Source organism: Periplaneta americana, chromosome 4, assembly GCF_040183065.1.
Source record: "Periplaneta americana isolate PAMFEO1 chromosome 4, P.americana_PAMFEO1_priV1, whole genome shotgun sequence".
NCBI lineage: Eukaryota > Metazoa > Arthropoda > Insecta > Blattodea > Blattidae > Periplaneta > Periplaneta americana.
In genome coordinates, this window is record NC_091120.1 from 71,151,035 (window position 1) to 71,170,043 (window position 19,009).

Below are 19,009 nucleotides of genomic sequence, written 5' to 3' on the forward strand. Positions count from 1 at the left end.
TGCGTACGACTTGCCGGCGCAAAACACAGTTCGAAAGAGGTTATGGTAGCACACAGACCGTACAGACCGCCATCTGTTGCTACGACGTTCAAGTTATACCGTACACGTTCTCAAATTCAGATTGAAGAACGCCTTAAATAATAGGCAACTTCTCTAACATATAAGCTGAAACTCGCTTCAAATCGGTGACCCAACAACAGTGACGTCATGACACACTTTGAAATGAACACCCAGTAGTGTTATACTCGAGGTATGTAGTGATTATTAGTAAGGAATTTACACACTATGTATAAACAAGCTACTCATTGTGTAAGTATTAGAGAGTTAAACGTCTGTATATAGAGTTTTTATTAGTAAGACCGTATATTTATAATTTATAGACAACATAATTTTGGACTCTCGCTCTGAGAGAGGAACATAGGTTAAGGGTGTTTGAGAATAAGGTGCTTAGGAAAATATTTGGGGCTAAGAGGGATGAAGTTACAGGAGGATGGAGAAAGTTACACAACACAGAACTGCACGCATTGTATTCTTCACCTGACATAATTAGGAACATAAAATCCAGACGTTTGAGATGGGCAGGGCATGTAGCACGTATGGGCGAATCCAGAAATGCATATAGAGTGTTAGTTGGGAGACCGGAGGGAAAAAGACCTTTAGGGAGGCCGAGACGTAGATGGGAGGATAATATTAAAATGGATTTGAGAGAGGTGGGGTATGATGATAGAGACTGGATTAATCTTGCACAGGATAGGGACCGCTGGCGGGCTTATGTGAGGGCGGCAATGAACCTTCGGGTTCCTTAAAGGCATTTGTAAGTAAGTAAGACAACATAATTTGTTAACATTTTATTTTATTGATTTATTACTCGTAATTTATTATTACTTAAAAATTTTATAGGAATGTTTGATCGAATCTGATAGTCTCTAGGCCCTATACCTATTAGGTTCCCTAATCAGGTTATAGGGCAGCAGACAGTTTAACATTTCCATTGCGCATGCTCTAGGCCTAAACACATAGATCGAAGGCAGTTTTCAACCTATGATACTTCAAACGTCTGAGACTGACCAGTCGACAGTGAGCTTCGGGTGTTTTGCTTCCTTCAGAGTCAGTACACGTGGCAGACTGCCTGCTGCGGGACCCTCGAACGATTCCACGAATATCATGATCCTCGAGCTGTTGATTTTATTCCAATGCAGAGCATTAATAGTGAGTAGTGAATTCCCGTCACTTTGCCGAATACAATGTTAAGATCCACTTCTTAGCATCTCAACAAAACAAAACAAAACAAGAAAGAAATTCCTTCAAGCCTGGCTCTCACTTCCGAGGGTGAATTCCACTACAGCGAACATCAGACACCCACCGCGTTGGCCAACAAGGTGTTAAGATCCACTTGTTAGCATCTTAACCAGACCAAGAGAGAAGGTATCGCTCAGCCTGACTGTCACTGTTTGTTCAGCCGCGCAGATCGAGTCGTGCGGATGCGCCGCGTGGTTTTTTAAGTCACTTTCTGCCTCCGCATGTAGCGGCGCCGGCCGTGAATACGATAATATCCACTTTGCATTATTGAGCTGTGAAAATACTGGTCCTCTGAGGGTGGCTGCCCACAGGAAAGTTGCACGCACGGCCGCGCCTGGTATATAAACCTGACACGAGAGGAATCCTCATTAGATTAGCAGCGTCTCCACGGCCAGACATGTGGATAGCTCTGGTAAGTCCAGGAATTAATTTTCGCCGTCATAAATTCGGTGCTTCATCCTTAAATTTCCGTAATATCCCAATTTCCTTTACACAGTAATCATCAATATTAAAATATGTGTACGTCCGGCGCCGTAACTCTGTCGCACAGTTAGGAATTGATAAGCGGAACCAAATTCCATAATTCGATTACCATACAGACGAAAGTAACTTATCTTCATCCTACGTAACCAGGCAGCGCATTTGTTCCCAAAAGTACAGAGGGTGGAGTAGTTTCTTCTGGTACATCCAGTCTGCTGTCAAAAAATCTGAAAGTTAGAATTTATAAAACAGTTATATTACCGGTTGTTCTTTATAGTTGTGAAACTTGGACTCTCACTTTGAGAGAGGAACATAGGTGAAGGGTGTTTGAGAATAAGGTGCTTAGGAAAATATTTAGGGCTAAGAAGGATGAAGTTACAGGAGAATGGAGAAAGTTACACAACACAGAACTGCACGCATTGTATTAGGGGCATTAAATCCTGACGTTTGAGATGGGCAGGGCATGTAGCACGTATGGGCGAATCTAGAAATGCATATAGAGTGTTAGTTGGGAAGCCGGAGGGAAAAAAATCTTTGGGGATGCCGAGACGTAGATGGGAGAATAATATTAAAATGGATTTAAGGGAGGTGGGATATGATGATAGAGACAGGATTAATCTTGCTCAAGATAGGGACCAATGGCGGGCTTATGTGAGGGCGGCAATGAACCTCCGGGTTCCTTAAAAGCCAGTAAGTAAGTACATCTATTACGTCACGAGGATGCATGGGGAGGGTAGAATTGCAAGCAGGTACGCATGGGGTCATTAAAAAACAATGATGTAATTAATATAAATATACCCCTGTGACGTCATATTATGTAGAAAGAACATTCTCTTAGTTTAAACAAATTTTATGTGATATTAGTAGTAAAAGATTTGCATTTCATAACCTCAGAATACTATGTTTTCGTTCACTGCAACGGGTTAGGTTTTCATCAATGAATTATTTCTATATATTGTGTAAAATGTAAATATTACTAATATGTATATTTTTTTTGTTATTATTTTGTCCCTGTAACGTCATGTGACGTAGGAAGAACATTTTATTAGTTTAAACAAATTTTACTGGCAGTTATAGTAAAAATAGGAATTTCATAATATCAGAATATATACTTCGTTCACCGTAACGGAATTGATTTTGTTAAATGAATTAATTGTATATATTATATAGCCAGATAGAGTATTTATAGTTAGTGTGTATCATGTTTGCTATTATGTTGTATAATACATATTCTATATATTAGTAGAGTATTATTAACAATCTAATTATATTTTCTGTCATATGTAGCACTAATATTTTGTACAGACCTAGTTTCGCAGATGCGTTCATATGGTTAAAAAGTATGTGGACAGATCATTTCAATTTAGTATCAATTCCATTTACAGTTATCATGTTCTATTATTATCATATAACGAACAAGGTTATATCTTTCGTAGCTTCCTGACGTAAGCATTTATGGCCAGAGTTTGAACCCTAAAACTCTAGGCTATACTAACCGATAACTTTCCTAACTTGTTTGGGAACGAAAATGCGCTGCTTGTACATAATTTACATTTAATACGTGCCTCTCATCTAATATTTTCGTTGTATTCTTTTAAGTGTTAGGCTTACATCACGGCAAGTCCCTCTAAATGTAACATTGGTGCATAATTCTCACGAGAACGATAGTCGAGTGAACCCATTTAATTCTAACACGTTCCACAGAAGTTAAATATTTAGGAATTATTATAGATCAGCATTTACGTTAGGATAAACAAATTTATTTCGTGTGTACAAGTATAAGAAAGACAATTTATGAATTTATAATACTTCGAAATTTTATCACTAACAAGGCATTGAGAATAGTATTTTCAGCTTTACTACAATTATTAATACAGTATGGTATAATAAACAGGGGAGGAGTAGCATCATCTGTATTTAATCCATTAATTTTATTACATAGAAGAATAATAAAAAATTGTCTGACCAAAAATATGGATTACCCAGCAAATTTAATTTATACAGATTTTGAAGTATTAACTATTGAGAAACTTATAAATATACTTTACTAACCCACAACAACAGAATCAAATGAAGCATAAATCTAATCGACATGAATATCATACTCGAAGATAAAAGTCTACTTTCCCATTGATTGAGCCTAAATGTCATACAAGTGCAGCACTTAAACTTGGTGCTAGTTTCGGTCCAAGACTTTATACAAATCATATTCTAAGTTTGAAATGTTTTAAAATTGGAACTTTTAATAAAGAAATTTATAAAATTATTCATGATATATAATATTAACAAATATGTGTATTTTTACCTTTTTATTTCTTTCGACTATATTCACGTTTTCATTGAATTATTCGAGGAATATCACTCTTGTTGACGTCGTACAAAATGTTGTCCAATTTTCTTTTGAGAAGATTAACTCCATATGTAGATGAAATTATTGGGGATCATCAGTGTGGTTTTAGGAGTAATAGATCAACTATTGACCAGATATTTTGTGTTCGACAGATAATGGAGAAAAACAGGGAGTATAAGAGTACAGTGCATCAGTTATTCATAGACTTCAAAAAGGCATATGACTCGATTACGAGAGAAGTTTTATATGATATTCTTATTGAAATTGGTATTCCCAAGAAGCTAGTTCGATTAATTAAAATGTGTCTCAGTGAAACATGCAGCAGAGTTCGTATAGGTCAGTTTCTGTCAGATGCGTTTCCAATTCACTGTGGGCTAAAGCAAGGAGATGCATATCACCTTTACTTTTTAACTTTGCTCTAGAGTATGCCATTAGGAAAGTCCAGGATAACAGAGAGGGTTTGGAATTGAACGGGTTACATCAGATGCTTGTCTATACGGATAACGTGAAGAAGAAAATCCACAAACAATTAGGGAAAACACGGGAATTTTACTGGAAGCAAGTAAAGAGATAGGTTTCGCAGTAAATCCTAAAAGACAAAGTATATGATTATGTCTCGTGACGAGAATATTGTACGAAATGGAAATATAAAAATTGGAAATTTATCTTTTGAAGAGGTGGAGAAGTTCAAGTATCTTAGAGCAACAGTAACAAATATAAATGATACTCGGGGGAAAATTAAACACAGAATAAATATGGGAAATGCCTGTTATTATTCGGTTAAGAAGCTTTTATCATCTAGTCTGCTGTCAAAAAATCTGAAAGTTAGAATTTATAAAACAGTTACATTACCGGTTGTTATTGATGGTTGTGAAACTTGGACTCTCACTTTGAGAGAGGAACATAGGTTAAGGATGTTTGAGAATAAGGTGCTTAGGAAAATATTTGAGGGTAAGAGGGATTAAGTTACAGGAGAATGGAGAAAGTTACACAACACAGAACTGCACACATTGTATTCTTCACCTGACATAATTAGGAACATAAAATCCAGACGTTTGAGATGGGCAGGGCATGTAGCACGTAAGGGCGAATCCATAAATGCATATAGAGTGTTAGTTGGGAGGCCGGAGGGAAAAAGACCTTTAGGGAAGCAGAAACGTAGATGGGAAGATAATATTAAAATGGATTTAAGGGAGGTGGGTTATGATGATAGAGAATGGGTTAATCTTGCTCAGGATAGGGACCAATGACGGGCTTATGTGAGAGTGGCAATGAACCTCCGGGTTCCTTAAAAGCCAGTAAGTAAGTAAGCAAGTAAGTAAGTATTAAATGTCACTGGCTTCTATCTGATTGTTAATTTATATTAAATAAGTATTTTTCTCTCTTTCCTTTTCTTTTTTCTTGTGTGTTAGTTGCACTTTTGCTTCATCGGGAGTGCGAACCAAAAGTGTACCATTATTATCGTTCAAATAAAATTATTATTATTATTATTATTATTATTATTATTATTATTATTATTATTATTATTATTATTATTAATACTGTTCTATTACCATATTAGTGCCTATTTTGATCTGTTTTCATAGGAATTAGCAGCTAATACAGCCCTAAGAAGGCAATATTATTAGAATCGGAAATATTACATTTCAAACAGGAACACTACAACATTAAGGTTCACGTTATCTGCTTTTGAACAGCCGCTTTCCTTATTACAATAGTGTGTGGATTTAGATTCTGATTGGCTGCGCGATTAGTGACGTCACGATAGCGTTAAAGAATTACGGACGGGTGGAGTGCGAAAATTCTGATAGCATTCATGTGTAGTCTAGAGTTTTTTTTGGAACTTTCCTTTCTTCCCCTTGCAGTTTATATAAAATCAGAGCTGTTCGTTCTAATTTACATTTTTTGTAACTCATTTAAGTTCGTATAAAGGACAAACATAGCCTACCATCATGACTGTAACACAAAACAATTAGCACTTTCCAAAATAGATATAAACAATTTCACAGTCTCCTCAGCGATTGAAATTGGAAGGAAACATTCCGTTTCTAGTTCAAACTTAATTGCAACATGCATACAATGTAATCAGCATGAAATGTTACATTACTGCACACATCGTAGGCCTACTTTACGTTACGGAAAACTGAGCGTTAAAGAGAGCGTTTCGAAATAAAAAAGCAACGCCTATTTCATTAATTACAAACAAGCAATAGCAGAATTAGATAACACGTAATTCGCTTTCACAATTATCCGTAATAATTTCATGCCTTTCCCTAATAAGTTTCTGTTTCAGAAGGGAGCTAAACTCTCCTCAAAGACATGTCTAAAAATTCGTATTCATAAACCAGCGTTAGCGATATATGATATGATATGATATGATATGATATGATATGATATGATATGATATGATATGATATGATATGATATGATATGATATGATATGATATATGATATTATATGATATGAGATATGATATGATATGATATGATATGATATGATATGATATGATATATGATATGAATCCTGTACAAGTAACCAGTCGATAGCCGGGGCTAGTTTAGCACGCTCGTAGCGCGGGCTACCGAAATGTCTATGAATAGCACCCGTACAGTTTAAACAGATGAACTATAAAGCAAGGCGCTCGAAATGTAATGGTAACACATCTATCGTTACAAAATAAATTTATTTGCAATAGGTAGCTGTAACATTAAGCCTACATACTTAAAGTTTTGTCCCGTGCTATGTCAACACCAAGCAGTACACCACTATGGAATAACGCTTAGCATGTCTGACCGTGAAACGAGGGGGCCCAGGTTCAAATCCTGGTTGGACAAGTTACCTAGTTGAGGCTTTTACCGGGATTTTCCCTGAACCCATTAAGAGCAAATGCTGGGTAACTTTCGCCGCTGGATCCTGGACTCATACCGCCGGCATTATCACCTTCACCTAACTCAGAAGTAGATAACCATAGCAGTTGATAAAGCGTCGTAAAATAACAATTAAAAAACTACCGAGCCAAAAATCTTTGCAAGACGGAGAACTGCATGTGTCTCATCTTTTATGAACACCTCTCTTACAGAACGATATAATGTTCTTAGAATGTTATTTCCTGCTTGAAAGAGAATGCTTATCAGGGAATCTTTGATTTTTCACAATGTTATAATCACAAGGGGTCATGTGTAGTGAATTTGCTGGATCTTCCAATACTTCTCAATTATTCAACCTTTTTAACAGACTGATCACTAAGATTCGGATAAAGTAGCTGTATCAGGATAGGCATCCTTGGTCCTTGCGTTTTGTTTACAAACATTAACTACTGATGTTTTAGATAGGGAGTGGGGAGTGGGGAGCACTCTTCCCAGCAGGTAGAGTTTCGGCTAGTGGAAGGGGGTAGTGTTTACGGAATCTGAAGCAAGTCAAAGCTTTATCCTAAATAGTTATACAACTACTTTATCCGAACCTTACTGATCACTGTAGCGGCTACACGACAACTAGCATTATCGTAAAATACAACAGAAGTCTCCTCAATGGCCTGTGGTTGTTTATGACACGTTGCTGAAGTACTTGTGTTCCCAGTACTTAGGGTACCAAGTTGCATTTACTCTTGTACGAGAAGGTACAATACACGCAATGATTATGCCTTTGTGATCGTAACACCGAACAATCATTAGTTTCAAAAGATCCCGCATTGCTCGACATCATCGTGGACACGGTGAGTCTAGAAGTCACCATTTATTTGGTAGTCGTTTTATCTCATGATGCTATGAACGTAACCATGTCTCATTAATTGTGGTAATGAGACCAAAAAACTACACCATTACGTTCATATCGTTCCGAATGCGCTCTTGCTGCTACATGTGCTGTTACATCTGTAATTGTAAGTAAGATTGAGAGAATCCAGCATGCACAGATTTTTCGCATGTTCTGCTCTTTTAACTAAAATTGTATGAACAGATGATGCACTAATATTTACTTATTTGGAAAGTTTCACACGTAGCTTAAGTCTGTCGTCTTCCAACTAAAACTCTTACAGCCTCAACGTGACCATCCATCATTGGCAACTACGGTTCTACCAGCGAAAGATTTGTGTCCACTGTTCTCTCTTCCTTTACGAAAGACTTCAGTAGTTAGTTATGGTATTAATTCTCTCCTTAACCTAAAGCATTGAATTCCGTTTTTCCCTCGTGTAACTTGGATCTTGTTCATACTTATTAAACATTATTTTAGAGTGGCATTACTTAAAGCATAGGCTATAGGACTATGTACGAGTATTATCAAAATATTATTATTTAGAGAACTGAGGCAGATCCCAACCGATCTCAAATTTTGAGATAGATGTACGACTGTGTACTCCTGCCATTTAGGATATGTCAAATCCATCATATTCCACATTGAAAATTAGTCGTTAGTGGGTAGGAAAGCTTTCTCAGTGAATAAATTACATATCCCAACTGTGTGGGATTTTGTTTGTGTCCACTGTAATTTCATGGCGTTGTAGTCAATGTAATGGCATCCACTAACACTTTTACTGTACAGTAGTGGCAAAAAAACCGGACCGTTCTTGTAGGTGATTTCAGAGTCTTGATCACTCCAGAGCGTCGGTGCATATTCCTTGGACACGAAAAGTATTTTCCAATTATCCGGCAAAATCAGGTATCCGGCACTGGCTTTGTCCCACAGTTGCCGGATACTAGGAATTCTACTGTATAAACCAAATTATGCCTACATATTACTCATTTTCTTTATGAAGATAATATGGGTTTTTGCTACTGAATTAATACGAAAACAGTAACCAGCTGCGTGGCTGTTGTTCAACTGCACAGGTGGTTTCGGGTCCAAGGAATATGCACCGACGCTCTGGAGTGAACAAGGCTCTGAAATCACCTACAAGGGCCGGTCCGATATTTTTTTTTTTTTTGCCACTACTGTATATTCATATCCTCTTTGGATTTATTTAGTAAAAATGAAAGTTTTCGATCCAGTTATGTACAGATTATTCGTACCAGAACATTTCCGTTCGTGAGTACCTCAATGAGATGTTTTCACAACGCTGGATTGGCCTGGGGTCAACCATCTTACCAGCTCCTCTCGACTGGCCAGTTCGCTGCCCTGACTTCACAACCTGTATTGTTACACAGGAACAGTACGACATCATTGATCAATTGAAGGACGCCGTGAGATATGCTTTCCAACAGATTAGATCAGCAATGCCAAGACGATTATCACCCGAATCTGGCGACGCATTATTTTGTGTGAGAATTAACGGAGACATACTGACTTTTTGGACACTTAGGATACATAATTAGTGTAAATCGGATGTATGTCTGCATTATGGCCAGAATTACATAAAGTGTGTATATTTGAGGTATTTAAAGGGGGGTAACGGGACTTTGTGCCTACTCTGTACAATACATAGGCTATTTTCTTCCGCTACACTCAGTGATTTAAGGTATTATTCCGGTGAATATCACTGATATGTAGTTCTTTACTTGCAATTAAATTGCAGTCATGATTCGTTAGTAGAGTTAAGAATAACGTGTAATGAAATCTTGAGAACGATGAACTAATTGTTACACTGTTTGACTGGCGCGTGTGTTTTTTTGCGCTCCAATTCTCCCACGGTAGTCTTTCTGAAAAATGGCTGATTTTCATTAGAACAACAACTAAGCCTTACTAGAGCGCATACGCTACTTTCAATCGGTAAGAGTAGAGCAGCTGTCATCAGGACAGAGCACCCTGGGGCTAGCGTATCTTACCAGCGGAGAACACACTGCACTATGGTGCATTCGTAGTTGCTAGCGGGTATGCTCTCTACCTCTTCCTGCTGCACGACGAGGCACACGGGACGGCTCAGCTTACCCCTCAGGTTACCCTTTACCCATTTCAGTGAGTGCTGACGACCACTGGCGTAGAGCAATAAATTTTTCTTCGAAAATACTTCCTTCAACTGAATATAACATTCTCAACGTAATTTGCGTAACGAAAAATATAAGTTCGTTATTTTGCATATGTTCATGATGCTGATTTATTTGCGGAGTGCACCACATGAAGAGTTACAAACTAATATATCATAAATGGATCAATATTTCTAAATTCTGGTTTTTAAAAACTTTATAACAAGAAGGGACCTTCGAAAAAAATGATATTGGGAACTTTTATGTATGCTCTCTCCATAGAATTTAATATGAAATGACAGTATAATATTTGAATAGTCTGAGTTTTTTTTTTTCAAATAGTTGAGCTAATATTTTTCTCTATAATACAGTGTTTGAAATTTAGAAGCATGTTAGATAAATATACTAAAGAAGAAAGAATTGAAAGTGATGTAAAATAATATCTTTATAAGCATTCAGAATAACCTCCTCTAACATCTAAAAAAAAGTATTAATTCTTTTACGAATGCTTTCTCTAACTTTTCGCTCGGAGTAATCTAGGGCCTAAATGTCATCATCTGATTTACGGATTAGACTTCAGTCTTGCTCTACAAATTACGGTGAACTATTACAATTTTGTCAGATCAAGTAAACACACGCAATTCCTATTATTTAGATTTAATTTTCCTTAAATTTGAAGTTTGATTCGTAACGGTACAAGTGTCTGTGATTATTTTATGTCGTTACTTTTTCTTTTGTTTCGAATAAGAGTTAGCCTATGCCGTGAAATTACATATCGTATATTTACTGTTCAAAGTTGTACAGAGTTTACTACGTCTTATTAATTTCAGTTTTATTAATGCTTAACACATGATCATATAATGAAATTAGTTTACAATACGATTTGGATTTAGTACTGCCCTTTACAAAATATGTTGTTGTGTTTTCTAATACCAGGCGTTTGCCAATAAATTCATTTGGCCTCTTGCACTCCAATACGAAATATAAAAATGCATTAAACAACATTTTCAAATAATATCATATGTATTTGTCCATATCCTATTTTTCATCCATTTATTATCATAATACACTGCTCTCTTAAATTGACGGAGTATATTGGGAATTAATTCAATAGCTTTCCCAAAATACCCTATCAAATGTTTCTTATAAATATTTTTTTCTCGACATGGAAGCAAAAACGAGCAAAATTGCATTAAACTTTCTTGTTTGAAATATCTCAAAGAATAATCATTTGAAATTAATCACATTACTTACATTTCATCTTATATTTTTCTTGAAAACAGTATCCTGATTTCCTTTTCATTAAACATAGGCTTTAAATTTCGCCTCAAATAAAAACTTTTAGTTGTATTTAGATTTTTTCTTTTTCCTTATTATTATTATTATTATTATTATTATTATTATTATTATTATTAATTTTATTATTAAAAGTAGTATTATATGATGCTTATTGTTACACAGCGCAGAACTGCATGCATTGTATTCTTCACCTGACATAATTAGGAAAAATAAATCCAGATGTTTGAGATGGGCAGGGCATATAGCACGTATAGTCGAACCCAGAAATGCATACAGAGTGTTAGTTGGGAGGCCGAGACGTAGATGGAGGATAATATTAAAATGGATTTGAGGGAATTGGGATGTGACGTAGAGATTGGATTAATCTTGCACAGGATAGGAATCGCTGGCGGGCTTATGCGAGGGCGGCAATGAACCTGTGGGTTCCTTAAACCCGCTTGTAAGTAAGTATTATTATATGAAGGATTCTAGATATGGGAGATTCGAGGGATTCGAGAACTTTTCAGGATTCGGATCAGATCGAGAAAATTTAGAATTTGTTGAACTACTACTGTAGTAATATCTCTGCCAGATAACAAAGAACCGCACTAAGAGTGTCAGAATTATATTTTCGATTTTGGTAAAGCCGATTATTCCTTTGTGTGGCTATAGTAACGGGATGTTAACTGAAAATTGATGGAATGAAAGCGAGGGAAGGGAATATAACCTGAAAAACAATTAGTTAACAAATTAAAAATTTAATTTGAATTCTCATTAATGATCTTCGTATCTGAATCTGATGTATGTAGCCATTGCGTTAGTAATCCATTTCATTAAGTTCTTTAATCATGTCAATAGTATGAAGGAATTAAATATGTTTCTTTGTTGAAATGCTAACATCTGTGATTACAGGCAACTCGTTCTTCCTGCTGCCAAACATTGTTTCATACAACGCTATACAGAGTGATTCACGAGAATTTACCGTCCTTTCAGAGCTCATTTCTGAAGACATTTTGAGCAAAAAATATCATATAAGCTTAGTTCCTATTCTCAATATTTTCTGAGTTACGCTAATTTAAAGTTGTTTGTAAAATACGTTTTTTTCTATAGTTTGAAGGTAAAAGAATAATACAAAAAGAGAATGAACCATTCAGAAGTATCATTTCTTTAATTGGAAAGTATTATGAAGCTAAAAATGTGCTGTGAACTTCTTAGTTGCTTCATACAGACATCTTTATCTATTTTTAACTAGAAAATTTCATTATTCTTACGCACTTATCACAACAATTATTACAAATCACACCACTTCCACCGACTTAATTATTTGCAGTTCAATTTTGCATCCTAATTTACAGTATTGGAGAGTTTATAACACATTTTAAAAAATGACGCCGTCCGTTTGAGTACACTTGGTCGCATGCTTGTGAACGGCACTCGTCGTGCTACGTAACTGCATACGACTATCTTTGATTTTCGTAGCGCTCGCGCTGGCTGCTGACTGCACGCTGACCAAGATCACACGTTCACAGCAATGCGTTCCAATAACGAAACGTAACTCTGTCAATATTGAGAATAGGATCCATATTTATATGACTTTTTTGCTCAGAATGTCTTCGGAAATAAGCTCCTTAAAGGACGGAAAATTCTCGTGAATCACCTTGTATGTTGTCTCCTCCTTAACGTAATAAAGTACTTAGGAACTATCCCTTTAAAATGCTATTGTTCCTTCAGTGGAAGAGTACACAATTCAACTGTTAGCGTGTACATGTCTCATATTACCATTTACAGGGGAAAATACACTACTGTTAGATGAGAGGGCAAACGGCTTATAGCTGGGAACCTCGAGCTAAAGTTAGTGAATTGCAAGTCGGGAACCAATGGAGGCATGGGATGCTTACCCTGCCTGCCATTTTAAACATCATTCTTTCTTCGTCCCCTTTCATTCATTCAGTGGAAGAGTAGCCCATGGAACGAGTGAAGTAGCCAATACGATTTGAACTTATGTCCTTTCTTCTCCATTCACCTAGGAACCTTTTCAAAAACGTGAGCTCGCTAACCTCTTAACCATTCTTCCCTCTTCTCATTTTACTGATTTGTTAACTTTAATAATGAATTTCCTTTCATAGCTTCTTCAAAAAATCTTCCTTTATAAACTTAAAGATCTGTAACATTTTGTTACAGGTATGTGCCTTAATAGTCGCTGTGGACGCAGTTGTAGTGAACAATGGCGATGGTACACATAAGAATAACTTTGGCGGTGGTGGAGCCTCCACACTTGGGAATTTCATCAACCCGGGCAGCGCTTACAGTCACGTTATGAGTTCTGCAGGTGGATTTAGCGGCTTCTACGACCATGGTCAAGGTGGATCTTCCAGCGGACATTCGAACACTGTCATACACCAAGCACCAGTCCAAGCTTCAATGTCTTCAGGATTTCCAGCAGCAGCACTTGGATCTCAAACTACACGACACTACTCAGATTCCGCAAATTATAACTGGCCCTTGTCAAATCAAGGAAGTCAACACGTTGTCAAGGAAGTTACCGAACCTACAGAAGAATCAGGAAAAAGCTCCGGGAATGAACAAGATCCCGTCAATTATTTTGAGTCTTATAAAACCGGAACTAAACACAGCTCCCTTATACCCTCCGGTTCAAGCAGTTCTAACTTAGGATACTTTCCTAAATTCAGCAAGAGTTTGGGTTATTCAACTAATTTTAATCAAGGCTCAAATTCAGGACATTCATCTAAATTGGGATATTCGGCATTGACTAATACAGGTATAGGACAATCTATAAAGTTCACTTCTCCAGGACTGAGTAAACCAGGCGTAGGACAAGGATTAAACTCAGGGTATAATAAGATGCAACTCTTGAAGCAAGGATATAGCTTAGACCATGTATCTACTATTTCAAATTCAGGTTTTAAACCTTCGAAAACTAGTTCGAGTTATGTTACTGATACAGATGTGAAATCTGATAGCAGTGGTGGTTTTGCACACGGTTCGAGTTTTGCTACAGGTTCGTCTAACTTTAAATTTGGTACAGACCACAAACTTACTTTCGGGAACACCGGTGTAAGACATGGCTACAGTATCGGACCTAGTGCAACCGGTTCCAATCTCTTGGCATCGGGATATGGTAGCAAATTCAACACAGGATCAAATAGCCTCACAAATCATATTGGAGCAAGTAGTTCTGTTGTAGGACATGGAACGACAAGTAGCACAGTTTCAGGTGCTGACAGCTCACTGGGTTATACATCAAACAGTGGTGTAGGTGTCACATCAGGTTTAGAACATGGTACAGGATTAATTAGTTCCAATTCAGGATACGGTACCATAACCACGAATAATTTAAATTCTGGACATATCTCGACTCCCGGCTTGCAACAGTCTTCAACGATTTCAGGACTAAGCCTTACGCGCACTTTAGATCCTGCTAGTGTTGAGGTAGGACATAACTCAGGATCAGGGTATGTTACGGTAGATGCGTCCAAATTGAGTCCTATGTCAATTATGGTTAACCCCAATCTGGTCCATGCTACAACTGATGGCAACGGTTATTACTTTTCGGCAATGAAAGGCTCAAAATACGGTTCGATTTCAGGTATATCTTCTCTAAGTCACGGACACAACCAAGGACATTCTTTAAGTGGAACAAGTAATAAAGACGGAATGTATTTCTCTGCCATGGGAAAACATCCCACTGTTTCTAATTCAAATAACGGTTTCAATTTTGGGTCAGTTCATCCCGTTAAAGAAATCGCTGATTTGAGTCACGATTCTACTATTAGAGTTGGATCCGGAAGCAATGTTCAAGGACACGCATCTCTTATCGGTTCAGGAAACAGTGCTCAAGGACACAAATCTGCCATCGGTTCAGGATCGGTGTATTCTGAACATAATTCAAATTTAGGACAAGTGTCAGATAATTCTCATACGCGATACAATTCAGGTTCAGGAAATGCAGGCTCCGTACAAAACTTCAACACAGGACATGAAAACGGCCATAACACTCCGCAATTCAACACAGGATCAGGATACCGTCCAGCTTTTCCAGAGACTTCTAGAGGACCACAAAATTCACAATTCAATGCTGGATCAGCATTTAATACAGATTCGAGAGTAGTACAGAATCCTTACTCAGGTTCAGGTAACTCAGGTGGACCAGGGTCACGTGGGAACAGTTTCACACATAACTCTTATTTAGGCTCGGGTAACTCAGGTGCATCAGGATTGCATGGACACAGTTTTACACATAACTCAGATATTGTGGTAGGATCAGGAAGTGTAAATGTTGGAGTGAGACAAAATAATCCTGCCATACATTCAGGTGTAGCATCCGCCAACAGTCATCAAAATACAGGATCAGGCAGTTATGGAGTCACTGTGGGACCTAGTAACATCGGTGCTGTTCGTGTGGTAAACAGTCCAGCGTTAGAAAGTCATGCTCATAATCAGAATTCAAACATTCCTTCAAGATCTGTTAATTATCATGGTGAACGAAACTCGGGTTTCAGACCGTCACCCGAAATAAACCCAGTAGCGAGTGCTACTACTCCAGCTTACAGAAATGTGGAAAGTTCATCGCAACAAAGCTTCACTGCCCGTCCAGGCGTGCACAGAGGCAGAGATCAAGGATTCGCACTTTCTAGACATCCAACGAACATGAATTCAGAAATTCCTGGCCCTATATCAAATCCTCCTGACATTGAAATACCTACGAATGTGAGAGAGATGGGTAAGAAAGCGAGAGCCAGCGGGGTGGCTACCTCAACTTCTAACTTTATATCTGGTAATGGAGGCTCTAACGGATTGGGCATGGTTACGGTCATTCGAGAGGAACCCAAGTAAAGAAAACGCTAACTCATCCTGTTATACCGCCATATATTGCCAAAGTTTTTGTTGTTATTGCTTGTATAAGTGTATTTTATGCTGCATTATGTGTATGTTATATAAGAACGCTGTTAATATTAGACAATTGGAAGAGACTGGATTTGCATGTAAGCTTTATGTTCCAAGAAAGTGAAAGTATGTTACAATAAAACACAGTATAACTTGAACTCGTGTTGTTCATGCTGATCTGAAAGATGAAATGCTTTCATAAGAAGAGAAACCACTAGACATTCCTGCTATAATTAAGACAGATATTAATCCTGCTTTTAGCACGCCACGCTACAAAGTTGTAACTGCTATATATAATCGCAAGCTTCGAAAGAAATGTCTGTACTTAAAACAAAACACAACGCGATCCATCTAAAGGCCCAATTAGTTCTGGAAATCAAAAGAGTTGCAAAAAGCAAGCAGCTAAGAAATGAAACCAGAAGTCCGTGGAATCAGTACAAGCTATGAACTATAATTATAGCCTATAGATGTCCTAGTTCAATTTTCCGTCTACTTTTAGAGACGTGATTATATTTTCTCAATATCAAACAAAACACAGATAAATCTAACTTCACAAACACGACAGAAAAATGACTTCCGATTAGTTTCAAGCAATGATTACATCAAAATTAAAGCAGATGTGGTAATCACCAAATACAGACATACTTATATCGAACATGACCTACAAAGCATGCCTGAATGTTTAGCAGTATTGTCCTGTTGAAATTGAAAGTTTGATGCAGCTCCAGACTCTTCCATAATGACATTCAATGTGATTTTTTTAATATTATCTTTTGTACAGAAATACATTTCTGAAAAAGCATTAATAACAGACCAGTTATTATGAAATTATATGATGGGAGTAAAATCATCAGTTGCACTGAAAGTTTGATGCAGCTCCAGACTCTTCCATAATGACATTCAATGTGATTTTTTAATATTATCTTTTGTACAGAAATAAATTTCTCAAAAAGCATTAATAACAGACCAGTTATTATGAAATTATATGATGGGAGTAAAATCATCAGTTGCGCACACCTCTAATATCCTCTTTCACAGAAATTGTAAATTAATTTTAGGACTCCAAATTCGCTGCATATATTTTAAATTTCGGAAGAAATATCTACACTTAAAATATAATGTCGGACTATGTTTCTATAGGTACTATTAGTTCTTAAAACCAATAGGGTTACAATACACATAGGAATATAAAATAACAAAAATGTGAGATTTAAAAAATGTTTTTATAATTCAAACTAATAAGTATGTAGAGTAGAGAAAACTGGGCTAATTTCATGATATTTTTACTTAAATTTGTCACGAATTTTTACCAGGGACAAATATAATTCTGATGGTATAGTATAAATAGCAGAAGATGTATTATAACATAGATTTTCTTCACCGCGCTCTTACAGTGACGTGAGCATATTTTTGAAAACTAACTTACTTGAAGAGTTGTGAAATCTAAAGCTTTGAATTTTTTTGTGAATACATCTTTTGTTGAAAGAAGAATTTCTTCTTTTGCTGTGTTCTGTGATCTAAATTGTTTTCTATGGTAAGTATTGACATGGTATATTTTTTGATGAAATACATAAACTTATCAATTCACTGAGTATGTCACAGTGTCTTATCGTAGGAGGTTATTTTCTTAGCGTTTTCTCGTTGCACTAGGCCATTTTTTCTTTAACTTTTTATACGATATAACAATATTATCTCGTGGAAGAAATATCAAATGCATGAAACGTAAAATATTTGTATGTGTGTATTCATTGCATCTCTTATATATTGTTCGTCATCCTTGTTACAGATATCAGATAATCGCAGGGTCAAATGTGATAATAAATACAAAATAAGTGATATGATAGAAGCAATTCGTATTGTCTAAAACAAAGGAAAAGTGCCGTAGAGGAACCTCGCCTTCTTCTAGACACATTCCACGAGAACCAGAAAGAGACCAAAGTAGCAGTCAAGGAGAATGACATTTCCAGTCCTTCAAGTGAGTTAAAAGAGGTAGACAACGAAACAGCATCATCTTCAGAAGCCAAACAAAGAATATCTATGCTTAAAGAAAAGCTGAATGATAAGTCTAAAGATTTTTGTGCGGATCTTGCTCAGGAAACTTCGAGAACGACAAGCATAGTGAAAGATGGATTTAATGTGTCAGTTGTGATCAATGGTTTCATGATACACATCAATACCTTTCAAATGACAGAAATAATTTTAATTGTTTGAGTTGTAGGTACGAATCTGACTGAGGAATTTAAAATTTGACTGGATATGTCTAAATATTTTGAATTTAAGAACCATCACGAAAATACCCTTGTACTGTCACGAAATTATGCCAGCTCTTCTAGAGTGCTATTATTATTCTTTTTTCTTTCTTTGTATTGCTTGTTTGTAAATACTGTATAAATTTATTTTAGGTAAAAATGCTGACATATAACTTCCTCAAACCTAGTAATGTACGTACATTAAAAACACTATTCTTTTTTTAATGTGAACCTTATTTTTGCACTAAAACTCTAGTATCACGAAATTAGCCGAGTCTGCCCTACAACGAGTACAAGGCAAAGAGCACGATGCAAAGCTTAAAAAATTTCGCATCACAAAATGAATTTGGATTGTACTACAACAATGACCCAGATCTAATCACTCACACCTTTCTGAAATCTGCAGTCTGAGTATGAAATTTCATTCCCTAGATACAGGCACATTGAAAGAGGAATTTAATCGATATATGAATGACTATTAGATTAGGATAATGAATTAATTTTGTTGTGAACCAAATAAAGTCGATAATTTTTATCTATAGCTCTTTTATTCA

The 19,009-nt window shown here is 36.5% G+C and overlaps 1 protein-coding gene across 1 annotated transcript; it reads left to right on the forward strand.

Annotated features, from left to right (window-relative positions):
* The first annotated feature begins 1,690 nt into the window (after positions 1–1,690).
* LOC138697900 (hornerin-like) lies at positions 1,691–18,056 on the forward strand. The gene is made up of 2 exons (XM_069823486.1): positions 1,691–1,711; positions 13,483–18,056. The coding sequence occupies exons 1-2, from the start codon at positions 1,697–1,699 to the stop codon at positions 16,153–16,155; spliced, it is 2,688 nt and encodes an 895-aa protein (XP_069679587.1). The 5' UTR covers positions 1,691–1,696; the 3' UTR covers positions 16,156–18,056.
* The last annotated feature ends 953 nt before the right edge of the window (positions 18,057–19,009 follow it).